Below are 17,828 nucleotides of genomic sequence, written 5' to 3' on the forward strand. Positions count from 1 at the left end.
AGTTCCATAATTGGCACCTTGGAAGATCTGAAAATATAAATTAATACCACTATACAAAACATAATTCTGAAAAGTCAAGGCATCAGACAATGAACAACTTCAAAAGATCCAGATTATTGCTCTAAATTAAAAAAATACTTATTGTATTAAAAAAACTTGAACCTAATATGTATGTTTTGTTTGCTTTTGTTTCCAGGGCGTTGATGATGCCTTTTACACATTAGTCCGAGAAATCCGGAAGCACAAGGAGAAGATGAGCAAGGAGGGCAAAAAGAAGAAAAAGAAGTCCAAGACAAAGTGTATACTCATGTGAATAACCCCCCTTTTCAAGACAGAGTAAAATAAAACAAGTTGAACAGTTCAAGTAATACATTTTGTACATCACACTAAATTATTAGCATTTTTGTCCTTATCCTTCTTAATGAATACTAAAACTGACCTGAATTGTTCTGCCCCCTTTTTTTTTTATTTGGACTCCAATAAGCTTCTTTTTTAGTGTAGTGCCAGAAGCTGACGCGTTGGTCTCAGAGCTGGATGAGCCAGATTTAAAATTAATTTGGAGTTAATGGCATCAGTAATAAATTTTGACAAATTAATAATTATTATTCATGTGTCTGTGCTTGAAATGCCACAACCTGCAAAATGTTCTTTAATGCCCTTTTTAAAGATGGGATGCCAAAGAATGAATATTCATCCCGCTCATGCAGACAAAACTGATCTGAAGGCCCAACGTTCAGCCAGATGAGATCCAAATGTCCCAGCKACTGTGTCATTTCCCCGTTTCTGACCTTTAGGTGTGACTTTGTTTTGTCACTGATCAGTATGCATGCAAACTCCTACTCTTTTCAGAATGTTTTATTACCCTAGTTAGCCATTAATTAATTGCTTTGTATTGTGTGGGGACTGATTTTTCAGGACTAAATGAGGAGAGTTGTTTTGCTTTTCTTTCTTTTTTTTTGTTTGTTTTTGGCGCACTTTGTATCCTTTCATGATATGAGGATCACAAACTGCCTCCAGTAGATACATTTAACAGAGCCAGCAAGGAGGAACTCAGACTTGTCTAATTTTCAGGTTTATATACAGAATTCAATTTCTTTTTTTTTGTTTGTTTTTGGCGCACTTTGTATCCTTTCATGATATGAGGATCACAAACTGCCATAAAATGTATTTTAAGATAAATGTCTGAGTTAGAAATTGCTTCTAGTGTCTCATAACTCAGCTCTTATATCACCCTGATAACTGTATTTACAGATTGGTTGCCTGAGGGGTTTTTCTATTTTTGTTTTCTTCTTTTTTTGGCCTTTTAAAATAGTTTTTTTTTTGTTTTTTGTTAACATTGAGTGCTGCATTTAAACGTTAAAAAGAGGCAAGACATTTATTTTGTCTAAAATTTTAAAATAGCTGTTTTATTTGTGAGGTGAGAAGCTATTGTCACAAAAAAATAAGGTTTGATATATTTTGCTTTCAGGAGTAATGAGTTTTGGCCCCATTTTAATTTATTTTTTACCTCTTCTGTTTTTTTATGAAGTAGACAATTAGCTGTTGCTGCAGGTTTGATTCTGGAACCCTCCTGTTAAGAAAACAGTTTAAAAAGTAGTTTTACTGTAATGTTTGACATGTTCCTCTTKCTTTTTTATTGCGTGCCAACAGCTGATTTCTGAAATGTATCATTTATACATGGATCATATTTTAACAACCTTTGTATAGTTGTGATACTGAAAGGTGCATATTTTGTAAATTGTGCTTCATTGCGTCGGTGTGTCTAAATGAATGTTGCTTAAATGGAGCCTCACTCCGCTCTGTGTATGTGATTAGAGTGTGACTGGGTCCAGGTCTGGGGAGGTGAATGAATGACCACTTTACAACCTGCCTGTTGTAGAGCGGTGATCTGATCTCAGATGAGTCTATTTTTTTGCCATAAGTCTCACCACTCCTATTTAATGTGTAATAAAGAAGAAKGTAAAGAGGATCCAAACTTCTCCTTTTAATTTCTTGATTCCTGTCACCTCTGATTTTTTTTTCTGACAACTTTAATGTCTGTTTTGCTGCATCATCGAACAGCTGGAGGTACCTTTTTATACTTGTCAGAACACAGCATGTGTTTGAGTTTCCCAGCAGGTGGCACTGTTTACTTGTGTTTTATCACTAGGAGGCAGTTAACTTTGTAAAGATGTACATTTTTCTAGAACAAAATACATCCAGTATATTTATGGAAGAGAAAGAAACGTATAAATAAAAGGATCCATACAATAAAATCAGCCTAAACTACTCTTCTATTATATTTACATGCAGTTTAATAAGTTTAATGTTTATTACATTTTCATGTGTAATATAATTAAATTTGTGCACCCTGAAAGATGAGTTAATTACCCTTTTAGGCTACCGAGTCACAATATCTAATAAATAAAAATATAAAAGAAATATACCCATACATGTTCATGAGAATAAGATTTAAACAGCTGTGTTGCACAAAGCATTTTAAGAAAACAAAGGAAAAACAAAAGTAGTAAATTTGATAAAATAAAAAAATATTGCACACAGATCAGCAGTTGAGTTAATAAAGAACATGCCAGCGTTTTATCTGTTGAAAAGGAGCAAGAAGTAAATCTTTTTAAATTTATCTATATTTCTTACACAAAGTGTTATGTCTTTATCTTGTGTAATTACTGAATTTATAATCTTGATGTGTTCATATGAATTTATAATACAAGAAATAGTTTTCACAACCTCATTAGCACACTGCACATTTAATTTGAGTCAAACTGGCATCACAAATTTGCAGCATTACTTGCAGTTAATTTTATTATTAAAAATCGATGTTGATGCAAGAAGAGAATATAAACAACTTTACATAAAGCAATAATATATACCTTAGGTTTAATACATTTTGTTCCCATGTAAAGTGAAACAGGTTAGATAAAGGATGATTTACTCCTAAATACCGTGGCAGCATTTAATAACCWATAAGTTACAAAAAACACATTTAGTTGCTTTTTATTTGTAAAATATACAAGTTTTGTCTTATTGAATTGTTCAGATATATTCAGGAGGTTCAGAGCTGAATGTTGTGGTCGGTTCGGTCTCACTGAATGTCTCCGGTGGTTTTCTCTGGTTTTCTCCCACCATGTTGGATTAAATGGAGGCTCTGAACTGACAGGGTCTGTTCAGTCGATTGGTAAAGGCAGTATTAGTTCTCAAAAGGTTTAAAACGTTTAAACAGTTTTGCTGTTTGTTGGATCCTCTGGATGAAATCTGAGTTAACAGCTGATGTATTGTTGTGATCTCAGATATCAGAGGAGATTTATGAAGCAGATCGTTCTAATTTTGGTCGACATGCTTGTTTTCATTTCCTTTTTATGGTTTTTTGCTGCAATGTTTTTGCCTGATGAGATGAAAAAAATGGCTTGTTATCATTTAGTCTTATTAATAGTAATTATGTTACAATCCCAAAGACCTGTGGGTAAAGATAATGGATGCATGGAGGGATGATGTTACAATTAGCAGATTTCTTACGGAAGCTGATGAGCAGGTACTTCTCACAGGCCAACAGTAATTATGTTTGAAGGACCATTTAGAAAGGTCCTCTTGGAATTAAACTCTGCTGTTTGTCAGAGACACGAAACAATCAAGTTGGTTATTATTTTTCCTCTTAAATGCTTTGAAAGATAGTTTGCAGAACGTCTCGAGCACATTTATTCACAGTGGGCATTGAACAACAGCAAACTGAGGATGTTTAATTCAGCTGGTAAAAGAAATTCATGACTTTAAATGACTTTTGGCATTTTTTTCTTCCTTTGTGTTGGATCTGAATACTAATACAAGGCTATAAACTTGAGGAAAAAAAGAAAATCACTTTACTTTCAAATGATTGTGGAAATTTTGGCTGCGTGTTTGTAGAACTTCTCCCTCCGGCACTTTTGATTCCATTTATCAGTTCGTCTCTCCAACATAAAAATAATGTTCATCTTTGTACTGGGGTGTTATTATGACCTTTTTGTCACATTAAACCAAACTCCTGATCAAAAAGATGAATCTCTTCAAGAGCTGACAGGTAATATTCAGAGAAAGCTCTCAAAAGCTCAAAAACAGATCAAAGAGAGTAATATACCTGAAGCTGCGGGTGAAAAACCCAGTTTTTTCTCTCCTTTTAAAGACAAAGTGTCTAAACCCATCACAAATGACAACATGTTTTCAGAGTTTTTTGGATATACATGTGCGATAAGGTGTTGCTGAGGCCAACGTGACACTGCACAGGCACATTTTCTTGGAAAGTCTTGGCTTTATTTACAGCCTCAGTGACAGGATTTGCCCCCTGGCTTCAGCTTGCAACCCTGTTTGCTGAAGGATGTGCTTGTTTAGTCATATTTTGTAAAAGGAGGATGTCAAAAATGAGATATATTCCATTGCAGATTTCCAGGAAGTAAATGCCAGCCGGGTCATGACAATCGACAGTACACAAGCTTCAAAAGGACAGCAGGCACCACTGTGGTAATTGGCTGCAAAACAGCATTTTGTGGTGACAACCTCTGTTGTTCTGGCCTATTCTGGATTGCAAACTAATAGCCAACCTTTTGTTGTTGTTGTTGTTGTTGACATTGCAACTAAAATCATCAGTAATTAATCGCTTTCCGGTGTTAGCCGTTTATGAAAAATAAGGCAAGGGTTTTAAGCTGTTTTGCTTCAACGGCCCATTTGAATAGCTCATTTCAGGAGAAGTTAATTTGTTTCCAAACTGTTGCTGTGAACAATAAAATATGTTAACATATTGTGACAAGCTCCATTACTCTGTCTTCCAAAACAATGGAGCTACAGTGGCTGCCACACAGCAGCCAAGAGTGAAAAAAGAGGGGAGATCTAATGAATTATGCAGAGAGGGAGGGAGAGCTTTCCCTCAGCCTGACAGTCTGAAACCTGCCTGGAGAAAATTGTAAGAGAAGTACGAGTCAGTGCAGCCATCACAAATCCCCCTCCCCTTCCCCCGAGGGACCGTCAAGGCCAAGGCCTGTCAGTCAAAGCACCCTTTTCCTAAACTGTAATCTGGGGACAGCACTTAGAAGCCTGCAGGTCTGATAAAGCGCTGAAAAGATGCGTCGGAGGCCGTCAAAACTGTTTGGCTGCTGACAGGTGGAGGAAAGTGTTTTGAGATTTCGAGACCCCACCCCACCCAAAAAAAAAAAAAAAACCACACCTGATGGAGAAACCTTCATGATCACTAATTCTGACCCCTGTGAGCCCACGCCGACGACCTCACCTCTGCCTCGCAGGTGCACCGAACAGGAGAGCTTCCCCTTTTGTTTTAATGAAGTGTGGCTTCCCTCCCTGGCAGGCAGCTGAGCGCGGGGCAGTCTGGTAATGAGAGGCCAGAAGGTTTAGGTGTCTTCAAACCGCAGCACATTGAAGGGACTTAATACAGACGTGTTCTCAGCAGCCCCGGAGGAAGCGCAGAGCTGCATGAATATTCATGGAGCGGTGATGAATTGTGTTGCCTACAGCACCGTGCCACTTTGAAAGCCCTCGTGCTGCCGCTTTTATCACAGGAGGTCCTCGGCGCCGCACCTCACGGCCACAACATGGCCGCTTCAGCCTCCAACTACCAATTATCATCTGAGATCATTAACTTGTTATGTTGACACAAACCCTGCAATTTCAGATGCCCCTCTTTATTCAAATGACCCTGTTCACGAGGAGTGGCTGGTTGAGTTGATTGGATTTTTTTTCCCCCCCTCCGCCCTGCATGTCTTGCAATCACTCAACAAGTTTGGACACAAAATTAATGAAGCACATGCAGATACTTTGAACTGAGTGCATGTTGTGTTTCTGAATGAATAAACAGGCCTTTCTAAGTATGCATCAGCACAAATGGATCCAGTGGATGGCGCAGATTCCTTCTGGTGATGATGGCAGGGTCACAGGGGCAGAGAGATGGGAAAGAGCAGAGGAGGAGGCAAGAGTTGGGTGGCGAAGCTCGGGGAAAAAAAGGAGCAGCGCCACGTTCCGCATCCTCAGACGGGTGATTCATACCGGCTTCATCACTGGCAGAAGACAGGACATCCAGGCCTTTATTACCTCCATCCATCACCATCACTTCATCAATCTGAGCTGCTGTGAGCCAGCTCCTCAACCAGTCCCCAAACACCCATCGAAACATGCTGCCCGACAGAGATTTACACCCACCCACTAGCATCCTCTGCCTCTTTCGCTTTAACACACACACACACACACACACACACACACACACACACACACACACACACACACACACACACACACACACAAAAAACAAGAGAGATGAGCTTCTGTGTCAACTTTGGACACGCACACACTCGCGCAGAGTGAAACAGAATGAAAAGTGTGTGTGTGTTTGTGTGTGTAAAGGCCATTCTGCATGGTGTGAAGCTGTTCCCCTAAGGGTGTCTGGCTGACAGGCTATCCTACATTGTGAAAGCCACTTACACTCCAGCCACATCACACCACCTGCTGCTGCTGACCACTGTGTCAGAGAGGCATATCATGATGGATACACTGAACTGTGGGAGAATTCATTAAATCACTCCCACTGCTCCCACCATTAAAAAAAAAATCTCTCCAACACACACATAACACAGGACTTAATTTTCCTTTAGCTGGACACTTTTACAGTCTGATGCAATCAATACCAGAGTCCTGCAATAAATGTTTCCTTGACGCTGTCAGGGAGGCGTTGAAGGAACACAAAGACAAGGCTGAAATTAAACATCAATGCCTGTTTTTCATTAACGTTCAGGGCTCCTACATTGTCTCAGGCACCAGTCTAATTATGTATCGAATATTGTAACATGCAAAATGTCTACTACTCTGTAAAAAATAAAATTATTAGGCCAATAAAAACGGCCCTTTCAAACCTGAAAATAGACTTGGCTTTCTGGATTTCCTCTTTGACCTGGCAGGAATTGAACGGCGTGACGGACAAAGCTGAGATGATAAAAACATGTCATTTAGAAACAGAATCACACTAATTACYTCATTAAGCGCACAGCTCTGTCTTTTCATCTCAGTTTTCACCGCCTCATGTTGCATATTCGGCGTCAGCAGAAAGTTTTTCACATTTGATCAGGTTTCAACACAACTTAGGAAATACAGTTAATTCCCTTTTTTTTTTTTCAAAAACCAACTTCAAAACATTCACAGCGCCACAAAAAAAGCAAACATAGTTTAACATTCAGTAAATAATTGAATATTTTATGTAGTAAAATCTGGTTAAATTGATGTTTTTCATTGTTTCTAGAGATGCTTGTACATTTGGTTAAACACAGTGGTGTCTAATCAAATGATTTGACCATTGTTAGAAAGGCACACTTCTGTTTATAGAATGTTTCTAAGTCAAGGATATGTGTGTTTTCCATAAACCTTCATTGTAGGGTTATCACTGGATAAAAACCAAACCAAAATATTGCATCTAATAGGAAGTAAACTGGGAAAGAACCACAGAATTCATATGAGTTCCCACCAAACAGAGCAGTAATGAAAGCAGGGTTATGCACACCGATGTGCAATGAGCCAATGATTGTTATTAATGAGGYCCAGAGAGAATGATGCTGGTGCAGCGCCTCCAACAATCAGTCTTTTATGGTAGAGAGAACCAGCAGAGGTCTGTCCTCGCTGAAAGTTTGCTGCAGTAAATTTACCAACAAGGCACAGAATGACTCGGACTGAGAAACAATAAAGCGATTTCAGGAAAATCTGAAGAGACCCTTAAACAATCGTTCCTAAACCCAACAAGATTTAGCTCTGAATGATTCTACCAAGAAGTGAAACACACAATAGATTTACTGAAGTTGTGGGATAATTTGCCATCGTGACCCCCAACCTTACAGGCAGCACTGGGGGAAAATTGTACCTCTTTTAAGTTTGCTCACAAGCAGCTAATTTTTCACGTAATCTGTTAAAGTCATCTCGATCGATAGTTCTTCAGGCTACYTGAAGGTCTATTAAAGTTTGGCCTCCTTTTTTACTCATTCTTAGTCATGGAGATGCTTTTTTGTTTGCTCGCTAATTGCACTTAACTCTGACCCATGAATCATCCAGACATTAAAAGACTCGTAAGCTCAACTGACGACTCAACAAAGAAACCAGCTCATGTTGAAGTTTTTAGACATCTATTGAAACTGGACAAAACAACCCAAGTTTGTCAGGAAAAAAATACAGCAATTTAGTACCAACAGGGTCATTTTCAAAGAGTTATTAAAATATAGCTGTTCTGGTTGGGTATAAGAACTAGACAGAGTCTTAGTAAAAGTAAAGAAAAAAAGGGAAGAGATTCAGGAAGTCTTGAAAAGTATTGATTGAGATTAGTTTAAAAATGAAGACTGTTTACCTCTTTGGAAGCAAACATTAAAGAAATAAGAACCAGTTTAAAATTATTTCACTGTGATGTTGGATTTCTTTCTTTTTTTTTAAATATATGTCCTGAAATTTGGGTTAGTCACAGCTGCAAATATTTTATTAGACATTTATTGTAAAGTGTGATGAGACTTTAAATGCTAAGTCAGCATTCTCGCTGTTGTTTTCCTGTTCGTAGTGTCTTCTGTTTTAGAAAACAACTTCTGCAAACCTTTTTCAGTTTGAACTTTTCACAAATCAAAACATTTAAATCGACTGGGATACTGTTTTGTTGAACTTTTTTTCCTTCGAAATACATCATAGGTTATGAAGCTTTAAACTAAAATCAGCTTCAGTATTTGATTTGTTTTTATTTTCCTACTTTTAGCTTCAAGCTAGTTTTTGGCTGCTTTTAGCTTTCAGCTGCTCTTGATTCTTTTCGCTTCAGTGCTGTTTTTGGTTTTGGCTAACTTCCTACATCTGTTAGATGCCATTCTGGTTCTTTTAGCTATTATTGAGCTAATCTTAACTCAAACATTTGATTTGCCACTTTTAGCCACAATTTGGCTAATTTTAGCTACCATTTTGATAATTTAGTAACTATTTTTGCTAATTTTAGCATTTTGTTTTACAGATTTTAACTTAACATCTATTTGACTTATTTTAATCGTTGTGCGTGTTTAAACTTAAACATCTCAGCTGTAATTTGTTAGTATTTCTCACTTTTATGTTGGAACATATTTCACAGATTTTTTTTGTCATAACCAATAATTTAAAGTATATTTTGTTTGTTTTCAAATGTGTTTGTCTAAAACAATCAGTGCCAGTTTAGAATTACATACAAATTTTGAGACGTGAGGAAACATCCTCTGGAAAAAAACCACCTTCAGGTTGAAAAGGACGAAACAGAAACCAATCACTTTTAGACGATGTGTCATATTGATTTATGGTTGCTATTATAGCCTCCTCTACCTGTTCTGTACACTGGTGTACAAAGACCTTTATCGTGCTGTATGATGGGATGCAGAGGGTGCCATTAGAGAGTATGAATATTACCAAATTGGGGGAGATAAATAAATGCTCTCCACAGAGGAACATTTTATTCTCGACCTTGTTAAATTATTGATTAATGCCCCGGACATCGCCCCCACCAGTGGTTTTAATTTATCTGGAAAAGACTTTTGAAAGAAAGAAAAAAAACTACTTGCTTGTGCTTTGTTTTGTTTTCCACAACTTTCAGAACTTAGATAAAAAAAAAGTAGTGAAGGAGGAAGAGTTTCTCAGAGATGTTTACCTGCTTGGCCACATGATAGGTGATGACAGGGAGGGGAGATGAAAGAGTCGGGGAAAGTAAGGGGGGCTTCAACAGAGAGGGAGAGGCAGGAAGACTTTTAATGTAAGTGTCAATCAGCGTGGCCATGTTTGGGCCAGTGGTGGCTTCCTTGGTGACAAAGCAAACACTAAATATAGCCAAAGAGAGAGACGATTTCTGCTTTCTGACATGTCGAGTGAAAATTCTGCATTTACAAACGCCTTGATGAGTGATTTAAAGACACAATCACAGCTGCTTGCTCACATTCTCTCATCGTGTGTTTATATATTTGTGTTAGATCCCCGCGCGCAACTGTGTGGGGGTTTTAGATGAATCAGGAATATTATGCTCACACCCTCACAGACGGATATAAATAGGCAAAGCCGGAATAGAGTGGAAACTGAAAAATAATTTGTTTCACTGGCAGCTATTCAAACTTACAGTCTGTCAAACTAGTGTTATGCAGAGCAAGCAGAARACACAGACTCCGGGCAAATGATTGGTATGCAGAGCAATAAATTCAACCTGCACTGGATTTTTTTTCCTTTGCTCGTGGGGATTAGATTTATTGGGGGACCCATCTGAAGATCACGATACAAATCAGATGATTTCATGTTATCTGTGTGGCTTCGGAGTTTGCTGTTCCAGATCAAACTCACTCACTTGTTTGGGTTTGAAATGAGCACATAGGTTTTGCTTTGCTTTTATGTGTCATAAACACTTACAGTATGGGTGTATATGTGTGTGTTTGTGTGTCCGTGTGTGTGTGTGTGATAGCGGTATCTCCTCCTCATTCAAGTCATGTCACAGGCCAGACACTTCATTGTCAGGAGAGGCTTTCATCGGCTGACTTCAGATGTGCCTGTCATCCAGTCCAATTATACAGAGAGAAATAGGTATTGTTACACTCCGGGGATTGATTCAAGACAAAATAGAAAAGTGGAGAAAAGACTACACAGTCATCTACAGCCACTTGCTTGCTTGGAGTTACACACGCACGCACGCATGCATGCACGCACGCACACACACACACACACACAGGTTTGAAATCACATGGATGAGCGACTTCAATTCCTCAGTGATAACAAATCCTTACAAGGTAACACGGCCTCACTTGTGGCTGCGCTGGAAAGTGTCTGGCAGGTGGGTTACAGTAATTTGAAATGGTGAAGGATTGAGTGCAGCTCCTTCGCCCCCACCCCATCCCCTCACCCCACCCACAGCCGGGGTGATAGACCTCCTTCTTTTTATGGAGATAACGGTGGTCTGACGGAGCGGCGGAGCAATGCTGCGGCTTAACGACGGCTTCAACCTGCTGTAGAGAGCAGCTCAGAGCCACTCAAGAATCAGTCAACACCGCTGACACCAACAGTCCTCTCTCTCAACACGTTCTGTGTTCTCTTTATCTGCTTGTTTGATCCATTCCTCCCCACCCCTCGTTTCTGTCTTTTATAGCAAAACCAGAATAAGCGTCCAGAACCACCACTTACCTCCAATCACAGTGTATCTGAAACCATCCTGCTGTTGAKCTCGCAGGATGCTGCAGATTCAGCTGGCAAATGCTGGGTTTTGTTTGTTTTCTGGGGTCATCACCAGGATGTAGGGGTGGATGATACTAGGAATTCTGGTACTGATCTGATACCAAGTAAATATAGTGTTAGTATCACCGATTCCAATACTTGTCATGGTCTTTGAATAATTCTGTGACCTTTATTCGATTATGATAAAACAGAGTCATGTTTTAATAGCTTAGCCACTGCCTTCCTATGCAGCTCCGCTTGATTCCAATCTCCCTTCTCTGCTCTGTCTGGGCTTTGACGTGGATTTCTTGGGTAGAATTTCAACCGGGCCAATCAGCAAACAGAAAAGTTGTGAATGATAATGATTTTCTGTTGTTTTAGTCTGCCTGTAGTGTAGCAGTGGCAGCGGAGGAAGTGAATGAAGCCAGTCTGTGTTGACAAGGCTTCCAGATTAAACTAAATTTGCCTCACAAAGCTTGCAGCAATCATTTACAGCCATCTCATTTGGTTCGTACTTCTCTCTTCCCAGTAGGGGATGGCTTTTTATAGCGCACGCAATTTCCGGTTAGCTTCTTAGCTTAGCTTCCTTCCCATACGTCACGGCAAAACATTAGCTATTGGGTAAATTTTAGTTTTAAACTTCAACAGAGTCCACGCCTCCAGCAAGAAATCACTTCTCACTAGCTGTGAGTCCAGACCCTCTGGATGAAGCAAAGCATAGGACAAAGTGTTCTAGTGTTTTAAAATCACAGGACGAAGATCTTAGGCAAATAAAACCGTTTCTTATTAAACAACTAGAACAAATTGAAACAATGTAACATAATCAAAATAATAAAATAATGTCCCTAGTTACCTTCTACTAATTGTTCAAGAAAAAAGTTACTAGTGCAAAATATAAAAGCAAAAATGTAACAAAAATGTCAATAAAACAACAAAAAATAATTTCCATTGCACACAGGAACAAGGAACAGGACTAACGAGTAGCTCCAAACAATTCAGAGTCTCTGCTCTATTGACTATTTTTCCCTTTGTTTGTGAAAAACACAAAGTCAGTATAGTGCAAATAAAGTGTAAACAAAAGAATCGATCTCATCACGCTGGTTTCGATCCGATACCGATYCTCATCTTAGATCGATGCACCCAGCCCTGCCAGGATGGGTCATAACAGAAACGGTAACTTTAAGGATCTACCCCCTTCTTTCATCATTTCATTAGGTTTGTCACACATATCTTTGTTTATAAGCTGCAGTTGTGACAGCTCAAGATGGCAGACGTCTCAGTTTAGACAATCCCCTTATGTGTAGTCAACCCTGCGTCTCAGCAAAGCCTCCAGTGTCCTTGCTCCTGAATCAGACTCACTGATGTGGAACTCAGCTGGCTGAGATGCTGGAGGGCATGGGGAGAAGGGATTTGCTCCTCGGCTAAGTCTTCTCTCTCTGCAGATTCCTACTGGGCCAAGAGAGGAGATTTAAACTCACATATACACTTTCGATTGCACTGGTGCACGCACACACACTCAAATGTAGTTTTCCTATCTTTCGGGGGACCTGACACCAACATAATTTATTCCCCAACTTCCCACTCTTAACCGAGATCACAAAACATGTAAGATTTATTTCACTATTCTAATTCATGTAAACTGTAAAGCAAGATGAAACTCTTTGTTACGTAGAAATGAAAAAAAAAAGCACAAATATGTCTTAGTAAAGAATATTACTAATAAGGAACTCACAAATATCTCAARAGTTTTGTACCATGAACAAATAAACCTATAGAAAGACTAAAATAACAAACAAACCTTCAAATTTTTGGAGAGGAGATAAATACTAAGAACAAAATAAACTAAATTCTTTTGTCTTCTCTTTTGACTGATATCATTAGTAGGATGCTCTGAGGCCATGCGGGAAAACCAACAAAATGCATAAACCATCCTGCTTTTAAATTCTTTTTCCCCCACAGTTAAATTGTTCAGTTGGGGTCTAAAAAATATGAGAGAGAAAGAAAATAAAGATATCTTTGCAGCACTGGGAGAAACTAAATTAAACTTTTCTGCACTCCTGTCCACTTTAAGGGTCATCATGTGAACTTCTTTGAACATCTGGTATCTGAAGAATAATCCCACCTCCAGGGTCTTTGTGAGATCTTCTTGGTCCTCCAGTATAGAATGAAARCAGCTTTTTATAACACAACTGAGTCATAAATACCTTTAAAGTAATCTCATCTGCTTCACTTTTGTATCATTCTACACTGAAGCATTGAAAACATTATACACAATTATTGCTTTAACAGTCATTGAATGACTTTAACCTCTACAAAGGTGAACGTGTGAAGAAATGAACCAATGATCCAAATCAGCTTTTTATCTTTGTACAGTAAATTCTCTGGTTTTGAATCAGGGTTTGTTATCAAGCCAGTATCTCAAGGCGAACAAAAGTTTTCAGATCTACAATTWTTAACTTCTCTGGTTAGATACAGGAAACTTGTGTCACAGTGACGAATAGTAACAACCAGGACAAAGCTTACATAAAGAGGTAAACTTATATAAAAGTGAGCTTTTTCAGAAATTAACAACTTTATAAACAACCAGTYTCTGTTTCATGTGATGCAACTTATTCTTAGTAATAGATCACTGACTTAATGAGTGTAAAATACACAAGTGCATTATTTCTGATGAATAAAAATCTGTTAGACTTATCAGTATTTTTGCATAATTTGAAAAACTTTTTACGATCTCTGGACGTGTATTAGCACAGGCAGCGGGGGGCTAAAAGGGTTGCCCCTCACCCTCCTGTGGTGGATGAAAGATATTAAAACTTCATTTTTACACAAACAGCAGCAAAGCAGAGACGCTAACAAATCCAGTCTCAGAGGATCTGCTGCTACAGGAAGTTCAACCGGGAGCAGTTTAAAACTCCCATGAGCCTTTGCTTTAAAATTAAGACAATAACTGGAGGGGTTATTCATGATCAAGCTATTGATTTTTACCAAGCGTGAACCATTTCAGCAGATAATTATTGTAGTGTTACACAGTTTCAGTAACGGTTTTGTTGAGAAGGTTTCTTAAATACCAGCAATTTGTTGTCTCCAACATGAAAGTTCCTCTGGGAACGAGTGATATTTCACCAGCATTCAACATACATGTAATCKTGTGAAAGGCCATAGATGGGTTTATATTGCCACTGGCAAATCTGTTGAACTGTGTATCAGTGTGTGAAAGTAATTACTGCTTTTATCCATATCCCCCGTGGAAAAATTGGTCATCTGAATATATTGCAGTTATTTGCCCACAACATTCTTGATGCAGTCATGAGTTTTGGACCAAATTGTTATAGTCCGGGCCACAAAATAAATAGAAAACCAAGAACATATTCACTATTCTAACATAAAGTTTATTCACARCTCACTAACTTAGTCCCCATAAGAACTCCTGGTAAACTAAAAGCACTAAAGTTAGTTTTTAATCCAGAAAAAGTCCCATTAACTTAACAAAAGTGTGTAAAAGTGCACAGCACACACACATCTGTTTTCCTGCCATCAATCTCCTATCTCCACCCCGGTTGTTTTGAAAGTGATAAATTCAGCCATTTAATGTCTATAATTAATAATTTATTACACGCAGCGCGCCACAGATTAGGTAGTATTTTATCTAGGTGATAGTTGAACCCTCCAAGGTCGTTGCAAATGTTTTTCATTATCCTTTGAGTGAATTTCGACGCAGCCGCTCAGGAACGTTTCTCTCTTTTGAATCACCCCTGAGAAGAAACTAAAAAGGAAACCTCTCGAGCAAACTGGAGTGATGCTTGTTTACTATGGTTTTTGTCTAATTGTGTCATGTGTGAGAGAAGTGCCATATGGTTTCAAARGCAGTGGGTGAAGCTCCAAATCACAGAGGAATAAATAGCATCTCTGAAAGGTGTTAAAGAGTGAAATCCCACGCTGCAAATAAAGAAGTGTTGAGCCTCCGCCCCCAATAGTTAGCACTTTGCACAATGACTAATCTATTAAAGTTTTTTTTCCATTTATGAAAACAATCTTCAAGGAAATTAGCACCTAGAAACACAGCTGCAAGAACATTTTCCRTCTTTGCAAAGTCACCAGGCTAAAGTTAAACTTACTGCTGTTTTCCAATAAAAGGAGACAGAAAAGGGCTTTCTTGATGTGGAAAACTGGCCGCGTGGACGTATTTTTCTTTTCTGGTCTTTGTGGTAAATAAATGTAAGTGAACCAAGTTATCTTGCTGTCATCCCCCTCCCCACGCCTGTCTCTCCCCTCTCTCTGTGTGTCTCTGAAATGCACACATACTCCCTTGCACAAAGGAGGGAAAGTGTCACTATGGAAACAAGGAGGCAAGATTCTAAAAGCTACCTCTTGAGACGAGAGTTAAGACAACAAAAGGAGTCCACTGTGTGAGTGGCAGGGAAAAGCGGCAACACACACGGCATCGATACACTTCTCCCTTCTGTTCTGAGGCTGTGTGTACCATCATCAAGCTGCCTTCTCAGTCTTTTCTCACTATTATCCTGCTGTTTGTGCCTTTTACCAGTCTGTATACTTAACATGTGAAATTGTTTTTTTACTCTGCCCGCTTTTGTGTTTCGTTCTGTTCCTGCAGCTGACTCCATGTGCCTCTGTGTGTGTGTGTGTGTGTGGCTTAGGTGTAATATGCGCCACACATTTCTTTAATAGGGCTAATCCATTTTAATCCCACCTGCCACAGTTACCTTACAATGATGAATGTAAGCCTAAATGAGTTGAGACGCAGAGAAATGCCCGTGGGAGACAGAGGAGGAGGCTGGGAGGTGGATTTAAAGTCTCTATATGTGTGTTTTTGTCTCACCGTGCAGTGTGTGTGTGTGTGTGTGTGTGTGTGTGTGTGTGTGTGTGTGTGTGTGCGTGTGAGTTTGTGTTTTCTGCAGTGGCTGGATCAGTTTTTTTTCTCCCCTCCCTGCTCTGCTGAAGGCTATTTTCTGTGGGGTCTGCGGGGTCACCGCTGTCCTCAGTGATGTCTCCTTCAGCTGTAATCAGCACCATGGACAGCAACAACAATCTCCCACCGTCGCCGGCTCCACGGCAGGCATCCATCTCAATACACTTAAAAGTGGCTCCCCGTGCTTTGCCTCTTTTCTCTCTCATTCTGGCTGATTGAAAAGAATTGGACTGGTGAGAGCGGGCTGCCCATTAGGCTTCGTGTGCTCCTTGATCTTTACCAGGGACTGGGGATGAGGAGAGGAGGATGAAGTGCAGAAACCAATTGGTAGGCAACAACTTCTATTAATAAAACCCTCCAATGTAAAGCTCCTGGTGGGGTGAAACAGAACACAAACACAGGTTGATATTAATAGTAAAGCCTCTGTTGAGGACTTTTTCTTTCCTCTTTAGAGAACCACTTTCACTTGCTTTAAAAATAACAGGAAGCAACAAAACGAGATAAACTAAAAGAGTAAGAGAGAGAGATAGGAGGAGTATACTGTACAGAGTGAGGCTGAGAGAGTGTGAGGGAGGGATGGGGAGAGTGAAACACACACACACACTCACACACACACACATGGAAGGAGCAGATAGCGGGAGGGGAAAACCTCCTCTCTGAAAGGGATGATGTCAGTCTCTGCAGCTGAGCCCCAGTTCCCCGACTCGTCAGGACGAAGACTCGCTCCTCCTGAAAGCCAGCGGCAGGCGCGAGGCTGCTCCATGAAGAGGGGCGGCGGGCAAACTTAGAGAGGCGGGGTGCTGGGGGAGATCCTGGCGACCGAATCCCTGCAGGTACGTATGTTATCACCCATCTCTGACTTCATTCTTAGGCGTCTTTTGTTGCGTGCCGCCTGCCATTACGCTTCAACCTGCTGCCAGCAGCTCATCTTTTCTCTTTTTCTTTTATTTTTTTCCCTCTTTTCAAGGTTTATCATCTTTTCCCAGCGTGTCACACTGTGTTTAGTGCAGCTCAGTTCTGGTGTGAATTTGTGAGGGTGTGTATAATTTCTCAGGGGTGTGGATGGAAGGAGTGTTCCCCCTTTGAAGAGGCACACACATACACACACACACACACACACATACACACACATGCAGATTGGTGGAAAGTTTCTAACAAAAGCAAAAACTGTTTTTTCAAGTCCCCCAGGGAGGCAAACATTTTCTAATATTCAAATCAGGTGGAGGATRCCCAAAGCAGAGGGCATGTCAGAGGTTTATGATTAAATATTGACATAAAAAAGCTTATTTTGAATCTGATGAGCCGGTGTTGGAGAGCTTTTCCTCTGTTTGCGTAAAGGATTGACTTGTTTAAAGCAGAGTCTGCTGGGATGCTGGTGGTCAGGAAACGTGGTGAGTCATCCTGTAACATCTGGCACTGACACCTCTGGTTCCCCACTTTACAGCGCAGTTTTGATTATAAGATAATGTTACAGTCCAATTAATGCACCCAATCACGCAGGCTTCAGAGGGAAATTGATTTTCTGTTGCTGAGATTAGTTGTGAATGTCACAGACGAGCCGGGCGACAAAACGTGTGCCGGGGTCACATTCAATACCCAAACAGTAAGAGGCGACGCTGACAAAGGCTGAAATCTGTCTTTGTATTGGAGAATCCTGCACAGCTAACAGTCTCTCTCTGTGTGTGTGTGTGTGTGTGTGTGTGTGTGTGTG

The 17,828-nt window shown here is 39.7% G+C and overlaps 1 protein-coding gene and 1 long non-coding RNA gene across 3 annotated transcripts in view; both read left to right on the plus strand.

Annotated features, from left to right (window-relative positions):
- kras (v-Ki-ras2 Kirsten rat sarcoma viral oncogene homolog) overlaps positions 1-983 on the plus strand; it is a 12,122-nt gene extending 11,139 nt beyond the window's left edge. The window contains exon 6 of one of the 2 annotated variants that reach the window (XM_014005504.1): positions 197-273. Coding sequence is in view for 1 of the 2 variants with exons in the window: in XM_014005505.1 (XP_013860959.1) it covers positions 197-313 (117 nt within the window). In the remaining variant the exon portion in view is untranslated. Of the gene's footprint in view, positions 1-196 lie in introns of both variants that reach the window. The other variant, XM_014005505.1, reaches the window with a different exon arrangement.
- A 15,768-nt stretch (positions 984-16,751) lies between these two features.
- LOC106515618 (uncharacterized) overlaps positions 16,752-17,828 on the plus strand; it is a 6,674-nt gene continuing 5,597 nt past the window's right edge. Inside the window, exon 1 of the long non-coding RNA XR_001310025.1 lies at positions 16,752-16,950. This is a non-coding gene — a long non-coding RNA (uncharacterized LOC106515618). The remainder of the gene's footprint in view (positions 16,951-17,828) is intronic.

The sequence above is a fragment of the Austrofundulus limnaeus genome, unplaced genomic scaffold (assembly GCF_001266775.1).
Source record: "Austrofundulus limnaeus strain Quisiro unplaced genomic scaffold, Austrofundulus_limnaeus-1.0 Scaffold31, whole genome shotgun sequence".
In the NCBI taxonomy this organism is placed as follows: Eukaryota; Metazoa; Chordata; class Actinopteri; order Cyprinodontiformes; family Rivulidae; genus Austrofundulus; species Austrofundulus limnaeus.